The following is an 18,053-nucleotide window of genomic DNA, read 5'->3' on the forward strand; positions in this document are numbered from 1 at the left end:
ATCAGAATTTGTAGGGCAGAGAAGAGGTTAGGAGCTCTTTTCACTAATCGTGCGTGTTTGTGTGTGTGTGCGTGTGCGCGTGCATTAAGATACCTGTAAATAACCTCCCATTTATCCTCCTGGATTTCAGAGGAAAGTCTGGAGTCTGGATTGGGGGTTAGGGCGCTCTCTGGAGTTAGGAATATTTTGTTGCTGGGTTTCTCACTGTTACCACACCCCTGACAGAACATTCACTCTCAGTGCAGTGCCCCATCCTAGAGCCCGCGATACCTGAGAAGTGACATTTTAACATTATTACGTTTTGGTGATTCAGTCTCCATCCTCTCTCCCTGCTAGGCCCCCTGGGAGCCACCCAACAGATCTCACGAGAGAAACATCAGCCCTGGAACAGATCTTCAAAAAGGGTTTAATAAGAAAAAGCAAAAATTCATAATGAAGAAATGTTAGGAACAAAAAAGCAGGGAAGTTCCAGACTGACTGATCAATGGGAAGTTACAGGGGAAATCACAGCCCCTGTCTCAGTCACACTTACATGTCTTGCATCTAAACCAACTGCAATAAAAAAAGCTGATTGAAGTAGTTCCCAGGCAGGGATTTTCTCTGATACCCCCCATGGGTGAATGAACATTTGGGACAGAAAGAGTCTAACCATACAGCATTTACATCCTCACAGGATACTTGATCTGAACCCAGCCATTCTTATATTCATGTCCCAGAGGTGCCAATATCAACGTCATCATAACCCAGGTCATGAGGAGGTGGGGACAGAGTGTCCCTCTCAGCCCCAGAGGCCCCTTCACTTCTTAGCGAGTGCAGACTCCAGCCTGAAAATAGCAAAGAGGTCACATTATAGTCAATGTATCCATTCTCCACCCATGTGCATTCACATAATGAGTGGGCAACGTACAGTATGGGCTGTGAATCAGCCCCTGCCCCCAGTTCCTCTGAGTGGGCCTCTGACAAGTTTAATCCATTATCTCTCTCTCTGTTCTTCAAAGAAAACATGTGGGAACAGATTCTCTCTGTGCTGAGACCTCCCCGGTGCAGGAGAAGTGTGGGGATGGCAGTGAGCTGGTGACAACTCCCTGATAGACCAGTAGGTGCTGCTGTAACTGCTGACAGCTGATATAGTCCCTAAGGGACCACACGCCAGCAGAGACCTCGTGGCTGGAGTAGGTTGGGGGCTCTATCCCAAAGGACATGCCTGGACCTCATAGATCTCATCTGCCCACACAATGCTTGTTTGCATGTTATTGCCATCAAGACCAAATAAATGCACATTTCATCCCTGGGCCCCAGGTCTGATCCTATCCTAAAAGGAACATTTACATATAGAAGAAAGTGATTTCAAACCTGAAGCTGGGCCAGTAACCAACCCCACAGCAGGGCCCTGCTCTTCCCATTTCTATCCAGGGCACTGATACCTGGTTTGGGGAAAGGAACTTTGGTCGTGATCCTGCCAGTGGTCACATGTAACTCTGCTGATTTGGACAGTCCCACTAAAGTCAGTGAGACTATTCATATGAGTAGAGTAACAGATGGGATCTAGTATTTGTAGGATTAGGGACCTTATCTAGGAAATCTTCTCTCTTTCTTGGTTTAAGTCCATTTAACTCTGCTTAGTAAAGGTCAGGGTGGGGATACACCTGGGAGTTTACCAATAACTGTATTTCAGTGCAGTGACATTGACCTCTAGTGGCCAGTAAAGGCTCTTCCAGGTGAGTAACCACAACAGAGATCCCAATACACAGGCCCAACAATCCCATCTGGAATTTCTATCTCAAACGTGTCTGCTTACAGAGACAGGGAGAGGAGACTCCTCACAACCATCGCTTTGGCCAGGGTCGCTTCCTTGCTGCATAACGCACATTCCCACCTGGAGATTGTTCCTGTGGATCAATCACTGGGAAACATAGACCTTTCCAGCATTGCCAACCCCAAGTGTTCAGAAATGAGTGGTCAGGCCTCAAATATCTTGAGTTTGGCTTACAAATAATGAGATTTAAACAATTTTTTGGTTCGTTTCTCAGTTTTGTCTTGTGGTTTCTGAGTCTTTAGGTTAAACTCTAGAAACTGAAACTTTTAGAAAAACAAACATCATGGGGCTAATGAAAAAAATTGTGACAATTGGCAACATTGCATTTCCCCACTCACCAGTCTGATCATCTCTGTTCCTGTCACTGTCCTCATGGGCCCCAGTGACTCCCTGGGCACTCGGTCCAGAAGCAGGGTCAACTTCAGTGTTAGAAACTTCTCTGGCTTCATCATAACCGTCCCATGGGGCACCTCCAGGCAGGGCAGGGACCTCTGAAATAAAGATGGTAATTAATCATAATGAAAAGGGGCTTTCCACTGAATAGAGAAATAAACTAGATGCGAGGTGTGGAGAACAAGGGATTTATGTATATTATTTCTTATGAATGTAATATACACCTCAGTTTACCTGTTTGATATTATCCTGCCAGACTGCTTAGAGTTAAAAGAGTGCAAGGGACTATTTCATCAGGCCCTGGTGACTGGAAGACATCTAACTTGTCTAAGTAATTTGTTACTTGTACTTTCCCTATTTTAGCCTCTCATCCTACCTCATTTTCACTGGCATTTACTATGTTAGATGTCCATTTGGAACTAAACTTTTTGGTGAAAACTGAAACAAAAAAGTCATTTAGCACTTCAGCCATTTCTACATTTTCTATTATTGTCCCCCCCCCCCCATTGAGTAATGGGCCTACCCTGTCCTTGGTCTTCCTCTTGTTCCTAATATATTTGTATAACATTGTCTTGTTACCCTTTATGTCTCTAGTTAATTTAATCTCATTTTGTGCCTTGGGCTCTCTAATTTTGCCCCTACATACTTGTGTTATTTGAGGGGAGCTGTTAATTGTGGAATGCCCATCTCTGGCTCCAACCAGGCTAGTCTGGTTAATTCTTCCCAGCCCTGAGCTCAGGATCAAAGGGCAGACTAGAAAATGAAGGGGGGTGGAGCAGCAGTAGCCATGGAGTAATGTTTTCAGGAGCTGGATTCACTGCTCACCTTGACCGTCTGGAGTCCGGGGAATGTCGCTTAATGCAGGTTCCTCCACATTATCGTAATCCAACTGAGAACCACCAGGGAAAGCTCCCTCTGGAACAGCAAACAGCACACTCAGCATCTCCTGAACACACCCATTTCCCCAGTAGGTTTTTAGTTCCCCATTAAAGACCTGTTGCCTTGGAGTTTGGGCTGTTTATCATGGAGTTTGTAGGAGAAGTCACAGGGTGAGCCAGGGTCAAAGTCATGGACAGTGTATGAAACAGGAATTTTGCCACCTTTAGTTCCTCATAAATAAGAAGGGCCTAGCCCTGTCCTACTGTATCCAATACCAACTTTGTCATGCGCTTCAATGGGATCCAAATCTGTGCTGGTGAGGCACTAACCCTGGACATATTGGAAGATAGAAGCTGCCACACCAGACACAACAGTTGTGAATCAAACTGAACTCTATAAAGACATGCTTTAAAGTCTCTGCTCCTGGGGGAATTCTGTGCTCCTGCGAGCGTGCAGAAAAACACCCCCACAGAGTCTCTTTACTTTCTGCAGAAAATGGTTTCTGTGGGGAAGCAATGAGAAACTGCACCAGTGTTCACTCACTTCTCCGCAGCAGAGCTCAGGCTTGTCTCTTCAGCCAGCTGTCAGAGAGGCAAATCACTTTGGGGGGGGGGGGGGTGTCTGGGGATTCCACGGCCGACCAGGGATGTTAGTCCCAGCTGGGTGGCGGGGGGAGGAGGAGGAGGACGGAGATGGAGTTCTACCTCCCTCTCCCCTACATGGAGCAGCTGGAGCTGGGTCAGATCAACCCCCAGAAACTTCCCCTGGCTGCAGAAAACTCTGCACCGTGGTTGGAGGTGGGACTTGGAGGGGAGGGGTCTAGATGCAGGAGATGAAGCTGGGTGGGGTGGGAGGTCCAGGTGTGGGGGGGAATGAGGTTCAGTGTGTGTGTTGGGGTATTGGTTGCAGGGGGGATGGGCAGATGAGGGGGATGGGAGGACGGGGGAGCAACTCCCTGTATAGTGACCCCTCCCCCCTGCACCCAGAACCCCCCAACCAAGCCCCTGAAAGCAAATCCACACCCCCCAAGCCTCAACCCCTGCATCAAGAGCCCCCCCTCACACAGACCTCCCTTCACCCAGAATCCCGCATTGAGCCCCCTCTGCACCCAAATCCCCACCCCCTCTGAGCCTCATCCCCTGCACTGGGAGCCCATTGCTTCTTGTCCTATCCACACCCGGACCCTCATCCCACTGAGCCCCAACCAGTTGCACCTGGACCCCCCACCCCACCAAGCCCCACTCCCCCATCACCCAGACCCCCGCTCCACTGAGCCCTAACCATCTTCATTGGGACTCCCCTGCAGAGTCCCATTACCCCTACACCCAGAACCCCACAGCAAGCCTCTGTGCATCTAGATCGCACTCAGACCCCCCACCAAGCTGCTTGCTCCCAGATTGCGCAACACAGAACCCTGATACTCTTGAGGGAACTATGCACCAAAAAAAAAAAATTAAATTTGTGTAAAGTTCATATTTTATTTGTCAAAATAACACAGTAACACAATAACAATATAATCACATGCTTTTCAATTACTTTGGTAATTTATTTCGAAATATTTGTCAGCATATAATTTAAATGGTGTGATTATATTGTGTTACTTTGACAAATAAAATATGCAGAATTTTGCAGAATTTTAAAATATTGTGTGCATAATTTTTAATCTTTTGGCGCAGAATTCCCTCAGGAGTAAGTCTCTTACCTTATAAGGGGCAGAATGTGACATGGGCTACATGCTCATGCTGGAGAGGCAGAGGGCTAAGATCATGGGGCACAGATCAGGAACTGTTTAGTGACAGGTGCCAGCTGTTAAATTCAGATTCTTACATGCCAAGTGAATATTTCTCTGCCCTATTCTCTTCAGTTTCTACCCTGGGGGAGGGCACCATGAGCTATGCAGAGAAAGGGTCAGGATTTGATCATACATTTCCATTAAGAGTTTGGACACAAATCTTTGATGTGGAATTTAAATTCCCCACCTAGATATGGGTGTCTGTCTTTGTATTCACCCCCCTCCCTTGTTACCTTCTTCTGATGCAGAATCTTTTTCCCCCTCACTATCCCCGGTGTAATACCGCAGCTTCGCCACTGAATCATCTGAAAAGGAGACTGGAGAGATGGTAAATGGGATGTTATCACAGTGACAGCAGAGAAATTGGCTGATGGGCAATGCTTCCAGGTCCTGGAGCAGGATTTATGGTCTTGGTATTTTGCTCCTTCTAGAGAAGATGCTGAATTCACAGCAACTGGCGCTGACTTTCCAAGAGAAATATCCATTTTTTTTGTGGGAAATGTGGTTTTGGGGTGGATAAAATCAGACTGGGAAGATGCTGGGAACAGCCATATTGACCTCATGAGGCGAGGGAGGGACTGAGTGAGCGCTTTAACATGGGATCCTCAACTGCTGTGGGTTTCATTTGAATCATTCTCATTAACTGGGGAGCCTGTTTTCATTCACACTCAGGCTGTAAGAATCTGTTTAGAGAGGAATGTTTTTTTCCCTCCTCCTGAATGTTGCTACATCATGGCCTGGTCCAGCAGAAAATCATGGCTGAGGCTGCTGGTCTTCGGAAGGTCCAGACCTCCACAGCCATGGACGTGACTCCCACTTTGTTAAGCAAGACATTTCCCCTCCCCTGCCTTGCTGCCAGAGTAGACCATGTCCCTCCAAGGGTCAAAGCCTGTGGTCTACTCCCGCTCTTAGTAAATAGAAGAATATGGATCTCAGAAGTAGCCTCAAGGAGACACACTGACCATGCTCAGAGAGCCTGACAATGTGCTAAACTAAGAGCAGAATCTTCCCAATTGATTGATATTGAGTCAAAATGGTGTAAACAGACAGGTTGCTGACCCATAACTAGTTACCCTTCAAGGCTACAGGATGTACAGATGGGACCGACTGTCCTCAGAATGGGGCTAGAAGAGTCTGCTTGGGAGGAAACTCATTCGAGTCCAGTAACTGGCAGATCTCTCCACAGACTCAGTGCCCACAGCCATCCAGGACTCACAGGGTGGAAGGCTGCAGATATTTATCTCTGAGTCAAGAGTATTAGGATGGAAAGTGCATTGGAGATTTGCTCCCTGTTAGGAATGACACACAGACCTGAGCGACCGAATATCTGCTTCTTTCTTATCAGGTTATAATCAATCTCCTCATACACGGCCTCAGAGAAAGGGTCCAGGGATCTTCTGGAGTCTGAAAACAAAGGGCAGGGTCCACACAGAGTTAGAAACTAGGGATGGGAAACCCTATGAGATCATCCAGCCCCTCCTGCTGGGCCCAGCGCAGGACTGGTCCCTACAGCACATTCCCACTGCTCTGTCCAATCTAGATTTGAACTTCCCAGATGACAGGGACTATGCCCCTTTGATGTTTGTTCCATTGGGTATTTCACTGTCATTAATTTTATTTTGATATTCAGCCTTTATGGTCCCTTGATAAATTTGTCCTGCAACTCCTAGTACCACCCAAAATCATACCTCTTCCATCCTGGTGCTTACACCTATGGGCAAAACAGTACTTACATATTTATGTACTGCCTAGAGACTATCTGGGGAATAATTAGCTACTATTGTGCAGTGCTTTAACAATGCAAAGTGCTATCTACATAAGGGTTCATCCACACTGCAATCTGGAGGTGTGATTGCAGCACTGCATGAGTAAACACACCTGAGCAAGCAGCTTTCACTGCTAATTGTTATGCCACCTAGGTTTCAGGTACTAGCATGACTGGCTACAGAGCCTCCCTTCCAGAGAGATACTCGCTGCTTGTGTACATCATAAGATCTTTTAATACTCTGACAGATATAGCTGATGATAGCTGAAACAACTTATGTTACACACAGTGCCACCTAGTGTTTGAACAGTATAATACAGTTAAGCATACCGTTAAGTATTCCACTTTAAGCCCTGGTCTACACTAGAGGGCAGGATCGATCTAAGTTACACAACTTCACAACTTCAGCTATGTGAATAAGGTAGCTGAAGACGACATACTTAGATCGTCTTACCGTGGTGTCTTCACCGCGGTGAGTCGACTGCTGCTGCTCCCCCATCGACTCTGCCTGTGCCTCTCGCGGCAGTGGAGTACAGGAGTTAATGGGAGAGCGCTTGGGAGTTGATTTATCACGTCTAGTCTAGACCCGATAAATTGATCCCTACTGGATCAATCGCTGCCCGCCGATCCGGTGGGTAGTGTAGACATACCCTAAGTTCTACATTCCTACCATTTACAAAATTTAAACTGTCATGCTATCATTGTAGGTCAGTATGAATCAGTCTATTAAGTGTCTCTCAATCGTACTTGTTTTCTAATTACCTGACCCAAGCACATAACAGCGTGGTCATCCGGCTGTACATTAGTTGCAATAACTGGCTACAGTTGGCTTGGAATCCTTGAATCTTCTTCTTGTTATGTATCCACCATCTGTAGAGTTTGGTTTGTTGATTGTTGTTTCTGAGGAATAAACTGTAGGTATTGATGGTTTCTCTTGAACTCTCCACTGTTGGTCACAATCACATGTGATTTGGGTACCAAATTATTTTTCTTTGAGACAGCTGGAGTTGTCCATTCTTTTCCTCCACCCAATTTGGCATGAACACAGTCACCAGATTCTAGACTCCACAATTCTCCGAGTAACATCTGTTTTAAGAGTGTTCCTAAGCTCTTTTTGTCTTTTTATCCAATTTGGCTACTCTCTTCATGGCTGAACACTTTGGAGATAGATTCTTTTCTAAAGTTGGAACTGTAGCTCTGAGTTTTCTTCCCATCATGAGTTGTACTGGACCACATCCAACAGCTGCTATCCCCATATTGACTGGGTAAATGCCACCATAGGCTGGGATGCAGAGACAAAGTTTCTTAACACTTTAAATGACTGCTTCTTGGAGCAGCTAGTCCTGGAACCCACAAGGGGAGGGGCACTTTTTTATTTAGCCCTAAGTGGAGCACTGGTCCAAGAGGTGAATATAGCTGGACCGCTTGGTCCATAGTGACCATAATATAATTAAATTAAATATCCCTATGGTGGAGAAAACATCACAGCAGCCCAGCATGGTAGCATTTATTTTCAGAAAGGGGGATTATACAAAAATGAGGAAGTTAGTTAAGCAGAAATTAAAAGGTATGGCACCAAAAGTGAAATCCCTGCAAGCTGCATGGCAACTTTTTAAAGACACCATAACAGAGGCTCAATTTAAATGCTTACCCCAAATCAAGAAACAAAGTAAGAGAACCAAAAAAATGCCACCATGGCTAAACAAAGTAAAAGAAGCAGTGAGAGGCGAAAAGGCATCCTTGAGAAAGTAGAAGTTAAATTCTAGTGAGAAAAATAGAAAGGAGCATAAACTCTGCAAGTGAAATGTAAAAATACAAGTAGGCAGGCCAAAAAAGAATGTGAAGAACAGATAGCCAAAGACTCAAAAAGTAACAGCAACATTTTTTTAAAGTACATCAGAAGCAGGAAGCCTGCTGAACAACCAGTGGGGGCCACTGAACAATTGAGATGCTAGAGGAACACTCAAGGATGATAAAGCCATTGTGGAGAAACTAAATGAATTCTTTGCGTCGGTCTTCATGGCTGAGGATGTGAGGGAGGTTCCCAAACCTGAGCCATTCTTTTTAGGTGACAAATCTGAGGAACTGTCCCAGGTTGAGGTGTCATTAGAGGAGGTTTTGGAACAAATTGATAAACTAAACAGTAATAAATCACCAGGACCAGGTAGTATTCACCCAAGAGTTCTAAAGAAACTCAAATGTGAAATTGTGAACTGTTAACAGGGCTATGTAACCTATCATTTAAATCAGCTTCTGCACCAGATGACTGAAGGATAGCTAATGTGAGACCAATTTTTTTGAAAGGCTCCAGAGGTGATCCTGGCAATTACAGGCCTAACTTCAGTACTGGGCAAACTGGTTGAAATGTTAGTAAAGAACAGAATTATCAGACACGTAGATGATTTGTTGGGGAAGAGTCAAAATGTTTTTTCTAAAGGGCAATCATGCCTCACGAATCTACTAGAATTCTTTGAGAGCGTCAACAAGCATGTGGACAAGGTGGATTCAGTGGATATAGTGTACTTAGATTTTCAGAAAGCCTTTGACAAGGTCCCTCACCAAAGGCTCATAAGCAAAGTAAGCTGTCATGACATAAGAGGGAAGGTCCTCTCATGGATCGGTAACTGGTTAAAAGAAACGAAACAAAAAGGTAGGAATAAATGGTCAGTTTTCAGAATGGAGAGAGGTAAATAGTGCTGTCCCCAGGGGTCTGTACTGGGACTAGTACTATTCAACATATTCAGAAATGATTTGGAAAAAGGGCTAAATGGTGAGGTGGCAAAATTTGAGGAGGATACAAAACTACTCAAGATAGTTAAGTCCAAAGCAGACTGCGAAGAGCTCACAAAACTGGGTGACTGGGCAACAAAATGGCAGATGAAATTCAATGTTGATAAATGCAAAGTAAGGCACATTGGAAAACATACTCCCCACTATACGTATACAATGATGGGGTCTAAATTAGCTGATAGCACACAAGAAAGATCTTGGATTCATTGTGGATAGTTCTCTGAAAACATCCACCCAATGTGCAGTGGCAGTCAAAAAAGCAAACAGAATTTTAGGAATTATTAAGAAAGGGGTAGAAAATAAGACAGAAAATATCATATTGCCTCTATATAAATCCATGGTATCCCCACATCTTGACTACGGTGTGCAGATGCGGTCACCCCATCTCAAAAAGGATATATTGGAATTGGAAAAGGTACAGAAAAGGGTAACAAAAATTATTATGGCTACGGAACAGCTGCCATATGAAGAGAGATTAATAAGACTGGGACTTTTCAGCTTGGAAAAGAGATAACTAAGTGGGAGATATGATTGAGGTCTATAAAATCATGACTGGTGTGGAGAAAGTAAATAAGGAAGTGTTACTTAGTTCTTCTCATAACTCAAGAGCTTGGGGTCATCAAATGAAGTTTATAGGCAGCAGGTTTAAAACAAACAAAGGGAAGTATTTCTTCACACAACTCACAGTCAACCTATGGAACTCTTTGCCAGAGGATGTTGTGAAGGCCAAGTCTATAACAGGGTTCATAAAAGAACTAGATAAATTCCATGGGCAGGGATGGTGTCCCTAGCCTCTGTTTGCCAGAGGCTGGGAGTGCGCATCAGGGGATTGATCACTTGGTTGTCTGTTCCGTTCATTCCCTCTGGGGCACCTGGCATTGGACACTGTTGGAAGACAGGATACTGGACTAGATGGACCTTTGGTTGATCCATTATAGCCATTCTTATGTTCTTATGGCACAAAATTGTCACCAGTTTCTAGACACAGTAGTTCTCTTACTGAGTGACAACTGTTGTAAAAGTGTTCTTAAGCTCTTTTTTTACTTTTTTAATCCAATTGGCTACGCTGTTCACGTCTGGCCACTTTGGAGATAGATTCCTTTCTAAACTTGAAACAGTAGTTCTGAGTTGTCTTCCAATCAGGAGTTGTTCTGGACCACATCCAGTAGCTGCTATTTATGCTGATCTGTAACTCAGAAGAGCAAGGAATGGCTCTTCCTATTGCAGGATTTTTTGGCTGTCTGTACAGCTCTTTCAGCCTCTGTATTTGCTTGTGGGTAATGTGGACTGCTAGTAATATGATCATACTCATATTTTGTTTAGAATGACATTTTCCTGAAGTGAATTGTGGTCCATTGTTTATCACTAGTTGTTCTGGAATACCGAAATAAACAAAAGTGAATTGTAGTTTTTCGATAACACTGTGAAATGTTTTGTCTTTCAAGTACATTATTTCTACATACTGGGAAAAATAGTCTACTACAATCAAGGAATGATGTCCTCTGAATTTGCATAAACCTGCAGCTAGCTTCTTCCAAGTTCTGTCTGATATTTGTACACTGTATAGTTCAGCATTGTCTCCTGAGTTTATTTCTACTGGATCGCCTTTCAAAAATCCAGTATCAACAAATCCTTTGTGAAGCTCTTCCACCTTTCTCACTAGGCCCATCATGGCTGCCACACTGAGGCGGAGATGGTTGTTGACCTTTGATACTTTGATCACATGCACTCTGAATGCAAAGCTTTTGTATTGGTAAGTTGTTTCTGTGGTAAACTGTCCCATGCAATCAGAATGCCTCCAAGGCTAGTCAGAGCTGTGTCAGGTTACTTCAGCTCTGGGATGGGCTGAAGGTTATTTTAAGTTCCTTCTGAGATGACTTGTGACATTTGCTCTTGAGTCAATTTTAAAGTCAACAGCCTTTCTCTGAATATTCAGTTTCACTCTCCAGACAGGCTCCATATCTTCACACATGATTAGGGCCCTACCAAATTCAAGGTCTATTTTGATCAATTTCATGGCCACAGGGTTTTCAAATTGGTCAATTTCTCATTTTCAGCTGTTTACATCTGAAATTTTATGGTGTTGTAATCATGGGGGACCGAACCCAAAAGATACCTTAAAGTGGGTCTGATCTCCCTCGCTCCCCCCAGTCCCAGAGCTGCCATGCAAGGGAAGGACAAGTCCTGTCCCTCCCCAGCCTAGCATGGACTTGCAGCTAGGAGTCCCCTGATTGGGGCACTCTCAGGAGCAGGGGGATATTGGACCCACCTCTACAAGTCTCCTCCAGCTGCAGGAACCTCCAGAACTGGAGCTTCCTGCAGTAGGAGGAGACACTCCGAGGTGGGTCTGATCTCCCCCTGAGAGAGAGAGAGCGGATGTGCAGGGGAAGGACAAGTCGTCTCCCTCCCAGCCCAGCGAGGGTGCTGGGGTGCTCTCAGCTGCAAGGGGGAGATCAGATTTCATGGGGAAGGGTTTATTTCACGGTCTGTGACACATTTTTCACAGCCGTGAAATTGATAGGGCCCTACACATTATAGATCTCAGAAACAATTGCTCTTGATTGGCTGTAATACGAATCAACTCCCTGACTAATTTGATGCAGCAAACAACAGCAAAATGTGCATGTTTTGTGCATTTATTATACCCTGAGCCTTTGGGTGGACATTCCTCATCTCTTGGGATATGAATTTGTCCTTATCTCATGCATTTAGGCTATAAGGCTTTTGTAATTGCTTAGATTTCAACCTTCTTAGCCTGGGAGTTCTGTCTCCTTACCTAAGCAGTCTTATGGTAATTACTTGCATTTATTAACAGCTTCTAAGCTAGTTTCTTGTTTTTCAAGTTTGGCAAGTTGCTCTGGGTTTTGCTGTCTAATCAGCTCAGACTGCTTTTCTTTTTGAATAGCAGTGTGTAGGGTGAAGTCTGTTTTTAATTGTAGCTGCTGTGAAAGACTTTTATCTGTTAACCCAATAACCACTACTAGCCTGTCTCTGATATTTTCATATTTTGCTGTTCCAGAATCACAGTTTTCAGCCAATGCATGCAGAGCTCTAATAAACCATTCAACATTTTCCCCTAGTCCTTGAATTCTCTGGTGAAAACATGCACTTTCATAAACCACATTTCTCTGAGGTATAAAGTATGCATTAAACTTATCCAAAACCCTTTCATGGTTGTCTTCATGGCTGTCTTGATTAAAATCATAGGATTTAAAGTTATGCTCTGCCTGCTTCCGCATAGCATAAATTAAAGAGTATACTTGTATACCTTCAGTTTTCTTACAGAATTTTGTAGCAATTTGAAATCTTGCAAAATGTTGCTTCTCATCTGTCCACTGTGAAGGTTTATCTAAGCTGAAGTTGTCTGGGGCAATGAAGAGAGGGATATTGATGAGATCCTGCAACCTCTGTTCTTTTTTTTTTTTCTGTCTGCAACTTTTGTTGCTGTTCCTTCTGCATGTAACTTCTGTTGCTGTTTTCCATCTGTTCTTGTTCTACTCTGGCACTGCTGAACTTTGGACACCATGTCATGTACACGCTTTACAAGTAGGTGGCAGGGCTGCTATTAGCTGGTCAGGCTTCTGTACCACTGATGGACCAGCTATAGAGCTTCCTTCCTAGATAGATTCACGCCAGATGTGTTCTCTATAAGATCCCTTTAATTCTTTTCATGGCACTGCTGAGGTTAGTTTAAATAAATTGCGACACACAGCACCACCTTGTAGCCGAACAGTATAATACAGTTTAGCCCTCCATTACATTGCCAATGCCCCTCTCCTCAGCTATAGCTCCTCCTGCTATTTAAGAGGCATTTCACACAGTGACACCAAGCAAGACCCACCTCTGCGCTCTGCCCTGGCACTTCGCACCTGCGCCCCCAGAATGATTAAGACCAGGCAGAGCAGGGCCCCCAGGATAATGCAGATGACTACGGGCACCGTGACTCTCCCAATGTCGGTTGGAGGGCGGCGCGGGGGAGCTGGATGGAAATGAACATGCAACAGAGAGAGATTATCATGTGAGAGTCAGGGGGGGCCCCAGGGAGCTCCCCAGTCACTCATTGCATGGCCCATGAGACCAGGGTAACGGCCTGGGACACAGTCTGTGTGCCATGGGGGCAGCTCACAGGCTGCTCTTTAAATCACGGGCTCTGCCCTGTCAGCTGGAGTCCTGCCCAGCACCCGGGTATCATTCACCCATAGATTTCACAGGCCGTGGAAAGGAACTCCTTTCCTCAGGCTGCAGCTTGCAGTTCCTCCTCTGTGACCCAGCACCAGGTAAATTTAACCCTTGATGGAAGGAGATAGATGTTTTACCTGTTCTAGTCAGTGAATCTGTCGTCTCTGTCCCACCTGTAAAGGGAAAGGGAGGAGAGTTAGAGTCTGGAGTGAGGGGGAGGTGACATGTTTGTTACCAGGAGAATGGGCCCTCTGAGAGTCCCTGGGGGTCTCCAGCTGTGACCTGTTCTGATTCCCAGAAACTCCTGCACAGGAGCATAGGGCCTGTATGATAGAGATTTTGGGCCCAAATTAAGTCCCCTGTGCTGAGAACACTAGTAACAAACCAGCACATTGGGACCTATGATGGATACAAGGGCTATGTGGACTGATGCCTTAGCCAATCTTACCCAACAAAGATTCCACCTCACAGAATCCATGGGGCTCCTGCACACAGGAGATGGGAGGGCCTGCCCTGTGACCAAGGTGGGGAGGCAGTTGTATCCATCCCTTCTGTGAAAATTACAGCATGAAGCAGAACCATCTCCTGTCACTCACCTGAACAATTAACAGCAGCATCTTCCTTATGATCACAGTTACTCTCACCCCAGGGCTTGGCAGGACAGTCCCAGAGAGATGACTCTGTCCCTCTGCAATTCAAAGTCTCCACCCAGATGGGACCAGTCCCCTCACCGAATGCAGCCTCGCCCAGGGCAGATACAGCAGATCCACAGCCCAGTTGTTCACACACAACTTTAGCATCTGCCATGTCCCAGGAGTCATCACAAACCGTTCCCCAGGAGCCACGGTACCAAACCTCCACTCTCCCTGAGCATCTGTCCTCTCCTCCCACGACGTGTAACTTCTCCTGGTCTGGAAATGCAGAAACCTCACATGTTACTGGGACAGCTGGGAAAGTCCTTAGGGACCAAGAGTGAGACAGTGAGAAGCAGAGATACCTGTACAGCTTGTAGAGTTCGGGCATTCACTAAACAGGATCTGAGGTGGTTTTTCTTTTATTCCTATGGACAGAAAATTATGACATGAACAGACTGAGAAGTGTGTGGGATGTAGGAGAGAGTAGGGTTATCGGTATATTAAACCTCTAAATTACAGCAATTTCATAAGCTTAAATCTAAATCCCTAGGAGGAGGTAGCGGGAAAGCTGTCGACACAGAGAACAAAGAGATAGCAAGAATATTAGGCAAGTGCTTAGGGAAATGCAGCAAAGTACGGAATGGAACAGACCTTGACTGCTGACTAGAGGGTCCCTCAGCCAGAACCCAGAGTAGAGCGGGGCCCAGATTCCCCGACCAGCCACTGGGGAAGTGGCACCATAGGAAGACTAGCTAAGCCTGTTTGGGAGAAGAGACTCCCCTCACCCAGAAGTGCAAACCACAATAGTGACCTAGCTGGAGGGCTGAGTCACAAAGAGACCACAGCGGCTCCTGGATCAAGAGAGCAGCTGCAGACAGAGAGACAAGATGGAGGGATGGTTTGCAACCATGGGGAGAGGCGCTGACCTGGCAAGATAGTCCCCAGGACAACCAGGAGGAGGCGCCATATTGTGGTGAATAGAGCACCCCCATCATACCTACACACAGACACACTTTTGGGGAATTCTGATCCTGACCCAGATTTCACAGGCAGAGTTTCAGGAATCAGCACCTGAAGCAGAGCAGTCTCCAGGCAGCCTAACAAGTGCAGCTGGCCTGTAGTGGGTTGCCTGATTGGTGGGAAGGGTCTGCAGCGCAGCTCTTGAATCCAGCAGCCACAGTAGCCATTCAGCGACTGCTCAAAGCATTTCCCACAGCTGCAATACCTTGTGCTCCTGCCTTGTTCCCAGCCTTGCTCTTACTCTCACTGCAGACTTATCCCGGCCTTGCCTTGCTCCAGGTAACCCAGTCCTGACTCTCACCTCTGATTCCTGACTTCGGCTCTGACCCTTGGCTCCGAGTTCCGACTACCAGCTCCTGCTCTACCCATTGTACCTGACTCCTGCTCCAACCACTCACCACAACCGCCTATGTCCTGGTCACTGACACTGGGCCCATCTCTGATTCTTTAGCCTCAAAGGATAACCACAGAGATTCCCAAATGATGCTAGCTAATAGGAGGCATTTGTGAGCTCTCACTAGGTGATTACACTGTGTACCACACAGCTTGTATAAATAACTAATTCCCCAGTTTGTTTTCCATGGGCCTCATTCTCATTCCTAGAATGGACATTGAAAATATGTCTGTGTCACTGCTGAGAATGTAAAACTGTCTATTCTGAAAAGTAATCACACACTTTCAGTGAATTAAACACGTAGAGGGTGCATGTGTGCGTGCGTGCAGACAGTTTCAAAATTACCACTGCAAGAAATATGGGTCTCTTCTGCTCGATTATCACAGGAGTGCTGTTTCCACAGGCCTGACGGGCACTGCCAAAGGGACCTGTGCTGCTCACTGCATGAAACATGGTCCAGCCACGTGGGACCAGAACCTGCTCCATATGCAAAGTCTCTTGCAAGCTGCCCTCCATCTCCACAATGCAGTTGTTTGCATACAATTTCTGGGGTGACTCTAGACATTTGATTGGAGCAAACACTGCCCCACGTCCCATTGTAGAAAACCTCCAGCCGCCCAGCACAGTCACTGTCGCTCACCAGCCTCAGATCTGTGAACTCTAGAAGGAAATGCACAAAAAGGGAATTTAAATAATCTGTTTCTGAAAAGAACTGGGGTGTAAAGAGTGAAATCCCAGAGATTCCTAACAATCCTGTGCATCATTCTGCAGATTAAAGTGCCAGAAACAATCACTCCAAGAATCAGAAACTCTTCTGGACACCACAAGCCCATTAGAAATAGAATGATCCCCTCTTGAAAGTCACCATTTCCCAGCAGTTACACACACAGATGCCTGCAATACAGCAGTGACTGCCCTCCCACCACTAGAGAAATGCTTTGATATTTCCAATACCCCTGGGTGGGAACCGATGGGAAATGGTGACTTTTTAATCATGACCCCTGTAGGTTGGGAGGAGAGACAGCAAGGGAGAGTCTCAATCATTCTCAGCTCTCTCCTCAAATATCTTCCCCCTCCATTAAATAGCCTGGTAACCAGGTTCACAAGAGCATTCCCAGACCAGACCTGAACAGAGAATTCCTGCATCCTCTTTGTGTCTGCAGTTGTGCTGGCCCCAGCCTCTGGAAGGACATGCCCAGAGATCGGATTCATTCCCAGAGCAGTTCACATCATCCAGCCAGATCTGCCCGGATCCTTCCCCATAATGAGCAGAGACAGTTGCATTGATGGCACGTCCACATCCCAGTTGTTTGCAAATGACATTGGAGTCTGACAGATCCCAGGCATCATCACAGACTGTCCCCCAGCTGCCACTGTAATAAATCTCCACTCTCCCAGCACAGCGACCTGCCCCATTCACCAGTCTGATCCGCCTGCTTCCTGCAAGGATGAATCCCAGTTGTTAACATGCAATATAATAATAGCTGAACAGCTTCCAGGCAAATTAATGATGATAGTGTAATGGCTGAGATACTGAAATACATTTAAAAATCTGTCTTTGCAAGAAACACAGAAAAGAAAAGAAGCCTGTAATGTAAGGAAATGAGGAAGATTTTTACAGAGCAGTTTTGATAAACACCAAGTGAGTGTAAGGGCCTAATTCTGAACTCTTTACTCATCTGAGTAACCCTTATAGGTATGGACTTACCAAATTCAGGGTCTATTTTGGTCAATTACATGGTCATAGGATTTTAAAAATCATAAATTTCATTATTTCAGCTATTTAAATCTGAAATTTCACAGTGCTGTAACTACAGGGGTCCTGACCCAAAAAGGAGTTGGGGCGGGGGGGGGGGTGGTTTGCAAGTGCTGCTACCCTTACTTTTGCACTGCTGCTGGTGGCAGCGCTGCCTTCAGAGCTGGGCAGCTGGAGAGCGGCGGCTGCTGGCCGGGAGCCCAGCTCTGAAGGCAGAGCCGCCGCCAGCAGCAGCGCAGAAGTAAGGATGTCATGGTGTGGTTTTGCCACCCTTATTTCTGCACTGCTGCCTGCAGAGCTGAGCCTTCAGTCAGCAGCCACTCTCCAGCCACCCAGCTTTGAAGGCAGCAGCACAGAAGTAATGGTGGCCTGGTCTGGTATTGCCAGCCTTACTTCTGCACTGCTGCTGGTGGGGTGCTGCCTTCAGAGCTGGGCACACGGCCAACAGCTGCTGCTCTGGGGCTGCCCAGCTCTGACGGCAGCACAGAAATAAGGGGAGCAATACCACCCTCCCCCCCAAAATAACCTTGTGACCCCCTGCAACTCCCTTTTGGTTCAGGACCCCCAATTTGAAAAACGCTGGTCTCCCCCATGAAAGCTGTATAGTATTGGGTAAACACACACAAAAGACCAG

At 45.9% G+C, this 18,053-nt stretch overlaps 1 protein-coding gene across 1 annotated transcript in view; it reads right to left on the reverse strand.

The window, feature by feature from the left end:
- Positions 1–454: 454 nt before the first annotated feature.
- LOC144268527 (antigen WC1.1-like) overlaps positions 455–18,053 on the reverse strand; it is a 64,476-nt gene continuing 46,877 nt past the window's right edge. Inside the window, exons 8-18 of the mRNA XM_077823485.1 lie at positions 16,784–17,103; positions 16,009–16,321; positions 14,612–14,674; positions 14,211–14,525; positions 13,752–13,787; positions 13,277–13,414; positions 6,192–6,284; positions 5,114–5,197; positions 3,035–3,124; positions 2,155–2,307; positions 455–824 (exon numbers count right to left, since the gene is read on the reverse strand). Of these exons, the coding sequence (XP_077679611.1) occupies positions 706–824; positions 2,155–2,307; positions 3,035–3,124; positions 5,114–5,197; positions 6,192–6,284; positions 13,277–13,414; positions 13,752–13,787; positions 14,211–14,525; positions 14,612–14,674; positions 16,009–16,321; positions 16,784–17,103 (1,724 nt within the window). The 3' untranslated portion in view covers positions 455–705. The remainder of the gene's footprint in view (positions 825–2,154; positions 2,308–3,034; positions 3,125–5,113; positions 5,198–6,191; positions 6,285–13,276; positions 13,415–13,751; positions 13,788–14,210; positions 14,526–14,611; positions 14,675–16,008; positions 16,322–16,783; positions 17,104–18,053) is intronic.

Source organism: Eretmochelys imbricata, chromosome 1 (genome assembly GCF_965152235.1).
Source record: "Eretmochelys imbricata isolate rEreImb1 chromosome 1, rEreImb1.hap1, whole genome shotgun sequence".
Classification (NCBI taxonomy): domain Eukaryota; kingdom Metazoa; phylum Chordata; order Testudines; family Cheloniidae; genus Eretmochelys; species Eretmochelys imbricata.